Raw genomic sequence first — 12,092 nt, 5'->3', positions numbered from 1 at the left:
TCCTGATGTTCAAGCTGATTTTAGAAAAGGCAGAGGAACCAGAGATCAAATTGCCAACATCCACTGGATCATGGAAAAAGCAAGAGAGTTCCAGAAAAACATCTATTTCTGCTTTATTGACTATGCTAAAGCCTTTGACTGTATGGATCACAATAAACTGTGGAAAATTCTGAAAGACATGGGAATACCAGACCACCTGATCTGCCTCTTGAGAAATTTGTATGCAGATCAGGAAGCAACAGTTAGAACTGGACATGGAACAACAGACTGGTTCCAAATAGGAAAAGGAGTTCATCAAGGTTGTATATTGTCACCCTGTTTATTTAACTTATATGCAGAATACGTCATGAGAAAGGCTGGACTGGAAGAAACACAAGCTGGAATCAAGATTGCCGGGAGAAATATCAATCACCTCAGATATGCAGATGACACCACCCTTATGGCAGAAAGTGAAGAGGAACTAAAAAGCCTCTTGATGAAAGTGAAAATGGAGAATGAAAAAGTTGGCTTAAAGCTCAACATACAGAAAACGAAGATCATGGCATCCGGTCCCATCACTTCATGGGAAATAGATGGGGAAACAGTGCCAGACTTTATTTTTTTGGGCTCCAAAATCACTGCAGATGGTGACTGCAGCCATGAAATTAAAAGAAGCTTACTCCTTGGAAGGAAAGTTATGACCAACCTAGATAGCATATTGAAAAGCAGAGACATTACTTTGCCAACAAAGATTCATCTAGTCAAGGCTATGATTTTTCCTGTGGTCATGTATGGATGTGAGAGTTGGACTGTGAAGAAGGCTAAGTGCCGAAGAATTGATGCTTTTGAACTGTGGTGTTGGAGAAGACTCTTGAGAGTCCCTTGGACTGCAAGGAGATCCAACCAGTCCATTCTGAAGGAGATCAGCCCTGGGATTTCTTTGGAAGGAATGATGCTAAAGCTGAAACTGCAGTACTTTGGCCACCTCATGCGAAGAGTTGACTCATTGCAAAACACTCTGATGCTGGGAGGGACTGGGGGCAAGAGGAGAAGGGGACGACAGAGGATGAGATGGCTGGATGGCATCACTGACTCGATGGACGTGAATCTGAGTGAACTCCAGGAGTTGGTGATTGACAGGGAGGCCTGGCATGCTGCGATTCATGGGGTCGCAAAGAGTTGCACACGTAGGAGTCACTGATCTGATCTGATGATTAGACATGGTCACAGGTACAGATGGGCCAGAAACTTTCAGTTTGTCCTTATTTTTTTCTCTGTCTGTTCTAGCTCTTCTTCCCAACTTCTAACCCTGCTGACTCACAGAGACCCTGGGCCCACTACCAGACACCTGGTTATAGAAATACAAAGTGGGAGGAGGGAGAGCTAACATCCTCCCATTGATTCTTCTGCCAGTTTCCCTCAGTGGTCCACTCTGGAATCTGAATGTGCCCTTGTAAGTTCTGATCTGTACATCCTCAACCTTGCTTCAGGAGGCCTGGTTAGTGATTTCCTCAGATCCACCAACTCCTCCTGCGGGACTCTTGACTTTTCCAGCCTCTCCCACACAGTTGTATATAAGGTTAGTTGTTCCTATAGTTAATCCCTGTTCCATAATTCTCATGGCAGTTCTGGTGAGACTGGAGAATCCTGTTTTTGTGATAAGTCTCCTATTCATGGCAAACAGATGGAGAAAACGTGGAAATAGTGGCAGATTTTATATTTTTGGGCTTCAAAATCACTTCAGATGGTGACTGTAGCCATGAAATTAAAAGCTGCTTGCTCCTTGGAAGAAAAGCTATGAAAAACCTAGATAGTGTATTAAAAAGCAGAGACATCACTTTGCTGACAAAGGCCTGTATAGTCAAAGCTATGGTATTTCCAGTAGTCATGTATGGGTTTGAGAGTTGGACCATAAAGAAGGCTGAGCATGGAAGCACTGATGCTTTCAAACTGTGGTATTAGAGAAGACTCTTGAGAGTCCCTTGGACAGCAAGGAGATCAAATCAGTCTGTCCTAAAAGAAATCAAACCTGAATATTCATTGGAAGGACTGATGCTGAAGCTGAAACTGCAATGCTTTGTCTACCTGATGTGAAGAGCTGACTCATTGGAAAAGGCTGTGATGCTGGGAAAGATTGAGGACAGGAGGATAAGAGCAGGCATAGGATGAGATAGTTGGATGGCATGACTGACTCCATGGACTTGAGTCTGAGTGAGCTCCAGGAGATAGTGAAGGACAGGGAAGCCTGGCATGCTGCAGTCCATTGGGTTACAAAGAGTTGGACATGACTTAGCAGTAGAACAACAACAACTCCTTATCCACAGCATGATGTATTTAACTTACATTAGAAATTCTACATAATTGATAACTAATAAGATGGTTTCAATGTCTGAGAACTATTATTAGCGTAAATTACACGTAGGTTACAGACAGCAAGGATGCAATCCCAGAAAATACATCCTGTTATAAGATATAGATCAAGAGATGCATGTAGATAACACAATATATTGGTTAATAATTTATGTTTGAATAGGGTCAGTTGGAACTATTAAAATCTCTTATGCCTCTTGGCTCCATGATTTTGGTAAATTTTTCACTTCTCTAGTATCAATATACTCATTTGTAAAATAGAGATGGTATAGTATCTGCCTCAGAGGGCTATTGTAAGGATTTAATGAGATAGTGCATGAAGTGTTTGGCAAATATTTAGATAAATAAAAATTCTTGCTACTTTTTGATTGTTATATGCTAGATTTTTGCTTGTCACTACATATAAAAATGATCCAATCTTGTATTCTTTAATGTCATACATGTGTTTGACGTGTGTAGAATTCTTACCGTATTCATCCACTTCAAAAGAGTGCTCTATTCTTTTCCCAGGCTCCTTCAGCAGTACCACCTTGTAGGGACCCAGTGCGGGCTCCACTGAGAGTGGGAAAGAGAGCTGACTGAGTCCCCCTTGCAATTTGAAACTGGGCCATTGGAAAATCCGGTTCCTTTTGGGGTTCTATATGTAAAAGCATCACAAGTATATTGAAGCAATTGAAATATATAGTTTTGAGTAGAACAGCTTTTCAGGGAGGATGACATGGGAAGCAGGCTAATTAGCTGGTTGGTAAATTGGCACCAGACGTATTAGCAAAGGTTTGTAAGAATTCTAGACTAGAAAAGGGCAACTTGCCCAGCTGAGATATGACAGGTGATAGTACCTCTTTTTGTGATTATGCATACTATCTCAGTCAGAAATATTGGAAGAGCCACTACGTTGCATCATCTCAGGGCATTTTGTTATTTCATTGACATCTTATCCACTCTCCCCAGGATTTATGAGAGACAGGGAAAACAGTATTTATTTAGTTCTGAAGAAGTGGCAGTGGGGAAGGAGAAAGTGGAAAGAGGAAAGTTAATATAACTCACAGTGAGGCCTCATCCCAAGAGAGAGACACAAGCTATTACCTACCTCAATATAAACCACCAGGAACTGAAAAGAAAACAAATAGGGTGAATGTGAGACAGAGTATAGAAAGACAAAACTGTGACACCAGCATTAAAACAGTATTTGGACCAGAAGGAAGTTGAGCCTATTCAGTTCTTGTCTGGATGAGGAAATGTGGCCCTGTTTGAGTCATAACACTTCATATGTTCAGTCTGGGACATAGTCTCTGAAGAAATGATGGGGGCTTCCCTGATGGCTCAGTGGTAAAGAATCCACCTGCCAGTGAAGGCGACAGTTTCAATCCCTTATTTGGGAAGATCCCACATGCTGTGAGGCAACTAAACCTGTGTGCACCAACTATTGAGTCTGTGCTCTAGAGCCTGGGAACCATAACTACTAAGCGCATGCACCTTAAAGCCTGTGCTCTGCAACAAGAGAAGCACCGCAATGAGACGCCTGTGCACTGCGGCTAGAGAGCAGCCCCCGCTCTCCACAACTAGAGAAAAGTCTGAGCAGCAACAAAGACCTAGCATAACCAAACATGGATAAATTTTTTTTTTAAGAGATGGAAAAAAATTCTTAAAAAAAAGAACAAACAGAAAAGAAATCATGATTTCCTTTTATGAAGTAATGTAACCTAGATTTGTGTAAAAAGGTCCAAATAATGAGTTTTATTTGGCAGCTGACTTTCATCTGTGAGAAATTCTCCATTTCTCTTAAGAGAGATATCAAATGCATTTATTTTCTTTTGTTCATTTAGAATAATTGAGTCTTTAAGGAGATAATTTCAACCGAATATTTAATTAACTTTAAGAATGTAGTTGATGAACTTATCTCCCTTATACTCCAGTAGCCATATGCTTTGGAGAACTTTCTGTGGTAGGTTTAAGTATCTCATATTGGTCTCAGGTTCTCCAAAGAACAGATTTTACATTTTGGCTTTTTTTTTTTTTTTTTTTTTTTTCTGCCAGTCTTACTGCTGGGAAAGATGGAAGGCAAAGGAGAAGAGGGCGACAGAGTAGGAGATGGTTAGATAGCATCACTTACTCAAAGGACATGAACTTGAGCAAACTCTGGGAGTTAGTGCAGGACAGGGAAGCAGGTGTGAGGCAGTTCATGGGGTTGCAAAGAGTCAGACACAACTTGGCGACTGAACAACAGCAAAATAGCCATTGCTATGAGACTTACCGTTTCATTCAAAGGGTGAAAGTTGACATCCACAGAGAAAATGCGGAATTGCACTGAAACACAGAGATTTTTCTCATGAAAGCCGCCAATGGAAATTCAGGGTGGTAACACAAATAACAATGTGCCAGGATTTCCAAAAGGTAACAGAGAACTACACCTCCAACCCTTCAGATTGCCTTTGCTTGTTTAGTTCCTTATACCTGTCTGTCCTGGCTTGTAGATGGGTTTGTCTGTCTGGACAAAGACTAGGCTTTCTGCTTTTGTAATGTATATTGGCTTCTTCTTTATGAAGTTCTGGGTTGGTCCTTGCACCTGCACGGTTATGAATGCGAAGGGAAAAGAATCCGGAATCTGTAAAACAGAAATGAGCTGAAGAATCTGTCCAGATCCACTTCTGAGTGTCTCAGCTTTTGTGACTTTCTCATTTCTCTAGTTAGTCCCGTGGGAATTAGTAAGGGCTAGGCTTCCTTGGTGGTTCAGACAGTAAAGAATCCACCTGCAATGCAGGAGACACAGGTTTGATCCCTGGGTCAGGAAGATCTCCTGGAGAAGGGAATGGCTATCCACTCTAAGATTCTTGCCTGGAGATTCCATGGACAGAGGAGCCTGGTGGGCTACAGACCACAGGGTCACAAAGAGTCAGCTGGACATGACTGAGAAACAGATACTTTCGCTTTCATTTTTTCAGGGTCAAATGGAATGTGCCCTGCTTTATAGATTAATATGAGTGTGTAACATGAAGGCAGCAATTTATTAAATTGATTAAAGGAGAAATGTCATTGCAATAAAAATGAAATAATTCTTCAACTAGTCATGACAATGAAGGAAATAACAAGTTCTCATTTTGACAGTAATATGGTAGTATTAAAATAATTTTTAAAATTTATTTTCTAACAGTCAAAAGTAGCACTGTATATTATCATTGGTAGTAAGCTGGTATGATTAACTTTTTAATACTTTAAGTTAGTAAAAGGTTACAAGGACAGTACATTAACCGTCAACCATCTGGGAGAACTTAGATAAGTCACTAAACTTTATGAATCTGTGTTTATATCTATAAAGGCATGAATATGATTTACCTTCAAAGTTTGCTTTAAGAACAAACAAAATCCTTCTTATAACCATTGTTATCTTTTGTATATTGTATCAGTTCTGTTTGTAAATATTATGAAAGTATATTCAGTAGAAATTTTATCTTTAGACTTGTTTGAAATTCACTCTGTACTCCTCATTTTTCTTTTTTGTATTTTATTTTTTATTGGAGTATAATTGCTTGATGATGTTGTGTTAGTTTCTGTTGGGCAACAAAGTTAATCAACTATATACATACATATATCCCCTCTCTCTTGGACCTCCCTTCCACCCCTATCCCACCCATCAAGGTCATCACAGAGCACCAAGCTGCCATTTTTTAATTGTTGGGGGTCAGAACCTAAGGCATCAACTAATGTGCTCTCTCTGTAATGATTTCCCTTCCCCCAAGGAGGAATGCTGACCGTGAAGGAGCTGCAGTAGAAGGAGTTTTTCGCCTCCAGGTCTGTGAGGAGATTCCTGCCCTCCGTCTCATATTCCAGAGTTACTGTCAATGCCACTGTCTCATTCAGGTGATTCAGCAGGACACAGACCTTCTCAGGAACACCAGCATACAGCTGTGATGGGACCAGCACCAGGTACTGCCTGTGGAGAAGAGGGGTCTGGGTCAGCCATGGAGGGGTTATTGTGGTTGTTTTCTAGATAATCTTTGCTATCTTCATCAGTCACAGAACCAAGTTAGATTTCAGCAGGAGTGGCAAGGAGTATAGACCTTAGAAACTCAGAACCCCCCACCAAGTTAAAACACCCATACATTTCTCCAGTGTTGTGAAAATTTACTATTTCCACATTAGTAAACCTATTTGTAAGCTATGGATAAGCACTCCATAAGTTGTTATACATTTTGGATAGAGGTAATTCTCTAAATTAGAAATTTTCAATGAACCAAGAAAATGTGATCACACATACACACACATACACGAATAGTATTCGACCTTAAAAAAAGGAGGAAATTCTGCCCTTTGTGACAACATAGATGGCCCTTGAGGGCACAGTGCTAGGTGAAATAAACCAGAGAAAGACAATTATGCCTGGTATCACTTACATGAGGAATCTTTTTTTTTTAAAGTCAAACTTAGAAACAGAGAGTAGAAAAGTGCTTTCCAATGGCTGGGAGGTAGAGGGAAACAGGAATATGCTGGTAAAAGGGCATACACTGTCATTTATGAGGTAATAAGAGCTGAAGATATAATATCTAACATGGTGACTATGGCTGATAACTGTATTATGTAACTGCAATTTGCTCAGAGATCAGAAATTAAATGTTCTTACCTCTCCCTCAAAAGTAGATAGCTGAGAGACAGATGTGCTAGATAAATCATTAGATTAATCTATGTAATAGATTAGTTAGGTCAATGGGGAAAATCCTTTCACAATATATATGTGTGTTGTACACTTTAATACAACTTTAATTCTCAGTTATATGTCAACAGTCCTCTCAAAACACTTTGCCATTTCCTTCTCCATTTAATTTATTAACAAATGATATTATTAATTAATTAATTATTATTGCAACCAGTAAGAGAATCTGTCTGTATGTGGTCTTGGGTTTCGTATGATGGTATCAGAGGTCACTTTGTTTCAGGAAACATTAAAGAGGTAACAATTCATGGAGAGGAACTGAATCTATTTTCAATACTGTTTCGGATGCAACCTTAGCTCTTTTCTTTCTTCCACTCTCTGCAGATAGAAGACAAACTAGGCTAATCATCAGATGTGTTACCACGTACACCCAGAAGAAAATATCATCCCTCTGTTGCTGTTTATCTATCATTTAGAAAAGCCCAAAATACTGAACTCTGTGATGCTCTGGTGGCTCATGCTTGTCGGTCTGTCTGAAGTGTCCTGGTCTAGCTGGAAAACTTCTATTTGCTTCATAAGACTCATCTCAAAAACAACTTCCTTATGTAGACTTTGGTGATGCCCCTTCCTTTATATACGTTCCCATGAGGAGTTAGGTATTATTTGTCAGTATTCCCACAGAGGGCTTCCCTAGTGACTCAGGAGATGAGGGTTTGTTCCCTGATCCAGGAAGATCCCCTGGAGGAGGAAATGGCAACCCAGTCCAGTATTCTTTCCTGGAAATCCCCTTGGACAGAGGACGTTGGCGGGCTACAGTCCATGGGGTCGCAGAGTTGGATACAACTTAGCAACTGAACAACAACAATTCCCACAGAATCCTGGTTCTGTTTTTGCATTTTATTTCATTCTCTGTGCACCATCTCTCTCTCTCTCTCTTTTATACTATGAGGTACTGAGGTCACAGCCCACATTTTGTTGATCTGTATGTTCTCAAAGTCTAATGTTAGCCTTTAAAGATTTGGTGAAAGATTGAGTGACTTAACACACAAATCCTGGCTTGTCTTTAGGTCTCATCCATCTTGGGAACCCATGACTTGGAGGAGACAAAGATACTATGTCACTTTGCAATGACAAAGACAAGACACTGCAGCCTTTTTCATTAGCCAATAAAGAATTTATCTCTTTTTTTGGGTAGGAATTATATATTTTTATTTGGTGAATATGTAGAATTCCATCATCTTGGATGATGGAATATTTGCTTCACAAATATTTCACAAATATTATTACCTTGTGTCTCTGAGTTTTCTGGACCTGGAGTATACCTTTTACCACCTGTGGTAATCATTTTTCAATGCTTTTCAACAGCAGATAATTTCATAGAGAATTAGGAAATAAAAAGGCAGACATCAAGAAATGGATAACAGAATGGGAGAGAGGAGGGGAATAGAATTTTCTGGAAATGTTGCTTACGGTTTGGAGGTAGCTGAAGCATCTCTGGGAAGGAGCAAGAAAAGCAGAATCAAGACTGGATTAGGCAGTTGATGTCCCCTCATGGTGTAGAGAGGAACAGGAAAGAATGGGAGTCTGAGTCTTTGATTCCTTGAACTCTGTTCTTATTCCAGAATCCCTGGTTTTTATTTTACCTGATGGGTAGTGAAAGTAAACGGCCAACCATTTATTTTTGTAACATATTAACTACTTCCAGTATAAAAAAATCAATTGCAGATCACTTCAATCCACTTGCTCAGATTTTCAAAGGGCATGAAAAATAGCATGTTGAGACTACATTAGTTGTGGTCATTAATCAGCAACTTTAAACATCTTTAAGAAAATAAATCAAAATAAATGATATGATTTGATGAAATTAAGAGCTACTTATGTAAATACATAACACAGATCTTTTCCTGGAAGTCCAGGGAACAGCACACATTCCCTGAGTGTCAACCGATAGAGTTCATTAACGAAACAAAGGAAAATTTATCCCAGAATTTTAAACAAAATAAATATAAAGATAATCTCTCCATTGTTTGAAAGCTTAGTTTTCACTTTTTATAGCTATCTTTATACTTATTTATAAATAAAATGAACCCATGTAATACATTATTATAGTTTCTTAGTTCATTTAACGTCTAGAATATAAAGCCAATCAATTAATTTTATCTTCTAAGAAAATAACCTTTAGAATCTTTAAAAAGATGGTACAAATGAACTCATTTACAAAACAGAAATAGAATCACAGATGTAGAAAACAAAGTTACCAAGGGGGACAGCACAGGGGGAGGGGGAAGGGATCAACTGGGAAATTGGGATCGACATACACACTACTGTATATAAAATAGGTACTAATAAGAACCCACAGTGTAGCACAGGGAACTCTACTCAGTACTCTGTAATGATCCATGAGGGAAAAAAAAATCTAAAAAAGAGTGGATATATGTATATGTAAAATTGATTCACTTTTGCTATAAACAGAAACTAAGACAACATTATGAATCAACTACACTCCAATAAAGATTAATTTAAAAAATATAATTCCAATGATGATAATAAACTATTAGTGATATAATGCTAGGTTAAATAAACTGTAATAATACATTGTGTGAGGCCTTGGTACCTGGCAAATGCTTGCTGAATGAAGATAAAATGCTTTAGCTTCATTTGGTTTCTTTTCTCATTAGAAACTATGCTCTTTCCATTTCCATCCTGCATTCCTACACTGCCATAAATAAATATCTTCATTCTCTGCCAGCTTAATATGGAATAAAGTAATTTACAATAGATAATAAATGATTTTTAAGAAGGCTCCAAGTAACTTTTCATAGGCATAATTGTACTTTTTTGGATATATACCAATCCCTTACTTTGGCCAAATGCCTAACGACTAAGTATAAAAATCTGCATTTTGATGAAGCAAAATCACCATTACAGTTTAAATTTCTAGAGTAGAAGAATAAATCTGAAGTATTATAAAACTTCATTGTTGTGATTTTTAATTGAAAATGATAGTAGATACATTTAAAATGTTTATCATAGAGCATAAACAGTATGTTCTCTACATTCTCTGCTAATGCTTATATTACATATTTTTGTGGTCTTCAATCTTTTTCCTCCTTATATTCCCAAAAGAATTTTATTAAGCATGTAACCTTTCACACATGCTTAGCTTCTAAAACTTCTCATTATGAGTAAGATAACAAAAAATATAAATACTGATATTTTAAAAATAAAGTGAAATACCATTTTGAAAATGTATTCAGTGAAATGTAAATACTGCAGTCATTTATTGCCTACCATTATCCATTTAAAACAACATGATCTATTCTTTTAAAAGTTGGAAATTTTAGCATCATTCTTGTTTCTGTTAAATCTTGTATTTCCATTCTTATTTCCCACATAATTTTACCTTGTTATTTTATGCTTCAATATATTTTATTTTTTAAAAGATTTTTTTTTGATGTGGATCATTTTTAAAGTCTTTATTGAATTTTTTATAATATTACTTCTTTTTATACATTTTTCTGGCCTCAAGACGTGTGGGATCTTAGCTCCCTGGCCTGGGATTGAACCTGCACCCCCTGCGTTAGAATGTGAAGTCTTAACCACTGGACCACTGGTGAAGTACTGCTTCAATATATTTTAAAGATCACTCTATCATACATTTCTGAAACTAAAGATAATCAAAACTATAAAAGACGTTCTTGTACCTATCCAGTTCTGAGTAGTAATAGATTTTTCTAGATCAAGCTATCATTATAAGTATGGTCAATATATTCTTTATCAAAACTATATATAGCTACTATAATTTCAATAATATTAAACACAAGAAAAATTTTGTTTGAAAGTCATTTCTAAAAAATGAAATTAATTGTATATTCCATCCATCTGGGTCCTCCAATCGGATCATGTGTCCTTGGATGAATATGACTTACTGCTAGATTGACACACATCTCACCTATCCTCTTGCTATGTTTTCTATTCTCCTATGTTCTACTCTCCTATATTTCTATTCTATACTATTCCTATTCTACTTATTCTATAGATGCAAGCACCAAGAAGTCTTGTTCACATAAAGAGAGATAGAGGTCTTCCTTGGTGGCCTGGTGGCTAAGACTCCATGCTCCCAATACAGGGGGCCCAGATTCCATCCCTGGTCAGGGAACTAAGATCCCACATGCTGCAACTAAGATCCAGTGCAACCAAATAAAATAAATATTTTTCTAAAATAGGAAAAAAACACAAGAAGTTCTGTTATAATATCATCATTTGAATATTTAATTATCTAAGTTAAAAGCCAAAGGTCACATTGTAATCATCATTGAAAAAGAATTTTAATTACCTGTGCTGTGCTGTGCTTAGTTGCTTCAGTTGTGTCCAGCTCTTTTCGACTGCATGGACTGCAGCCCGCCAGGCTCCTCTGTCCATTGGGTTCTCCAGGCAAGAATACTGCAGCTTAATTACCTATCAGCTGACGAATCAAGTATGACTTTTTTAATTCTACTGAAAGCACACCACTGGGAACTAGGTCAATTGCAAAAGGATTTGGATTAGTTATTAGTCATTCTCGTTCTCATTGTCTAGAAACATTGCAAAAAAGGCACTTATAAATGGTTACTAATTGCTATTCTTCTACTTAGAATCACCTGATATAACTTTGGCAAAATTTAAATATTATTAATTTAAATATACTTTTATCAATATAAAACCTCAAAGTGCTTTTTATTATTGTCAAAACTATGACTTGCATAATTATATTTCTAGAAAGTGCCTACAAATAATCTGATTTTCAAAGCTAGGCTTCATTGTCAAGATAAGCAGTCAAGTTAGATTTATGACTGATAGGAAAAATATTATTTCACTTTTAAGTCTAATAAACTCATAAATGTACATTTGTATGACAATTATCCCACTTCCAAATTCTAAGATAAGTTAAAATCCCATTTCTGAATTCTAAGATGAAGAGTTTTGCTGGGTATTTGTTTCCTGGATTCAGTGTTTCTTTCTATGCTCTCTCCTTTGTTCTTATGCAACTCTCAGGGGCAATATAAACACTAACAAGAGTTGAGGAAGAAAGAGGTGAGGTTTAAAAATGAAAACT

The 12,092-nt window shown here is 37.4% G+C and overlaps 1 protein-coding gene across 1 annotated transcript in view; it reads right to left on the bottom strand.

The window, feature by feature from the left end:
* The window catches only part of LOC105003669 (alpha-2-macroglobulin-like), a 60,527-nt gene extending 49,151 nt beyond the window's left edge, over positions 1 to 11,376 (bottom strand). Inside the window, exons 1-7 of the mRNA XM_010860993.1 lie at positions 11,334 to 11,376; positions 8,468 to 8,640; positions 6,100 to 6,280; positions 4,804 to 4,954; positions 4,604 to 4,656; positions 3,440 to 3,460; positions 2,818 to 2,986 (exon numbers count right to left, since the gene is read on the bottom strand). Coding sequence (XP_010859295.1) covers positions 2,818 to 2,986; positions 3,440 to 3,460; positions 4,604 to 4,656; positions 4,804 to 4,954; positions 6,100 to 6,280; positions 8,468 to 8,550 — 658 coding nt within the window. The 5' untranslated portion in view covers positions 8,551 to 8,640; positions 11,334 to 11,376. The remainder of the gene's footprint in view (positions 1 to 2,817; positions 2,987 to 3,439; positions 3,461 to 4,603; positions 4,657 to 4,803; positions 4,955 to 6,099; positions 6,281 to 8,467; positions 8,641 to 11,333) is intronic.
* Positions 11,377 to 12,092: the final 716 nt, after the last annotated feature.

The sequence above is a fragment of the Bison bison genome, unplaced genomic scaffold, assembly GCF_000754665.1.
Source record: "Bison bison bison isolate TAMUID 2011002044 unplaced genomic scaffold, Bison_UMD1.0 scf7180017857650, whole genome shotgun sequence".
NCBI classification, from domain to species: domain Eukaryota; kingdom Metazoa; phylum Chordata; class Mammalia; order Artiodactyla; family Bovidae; genus Bison; species Bison bison.
Note: the sequence above shows the minus strand (reverse complement) of the source record. Positions and strands in the feature narration are given on the sequence as shown.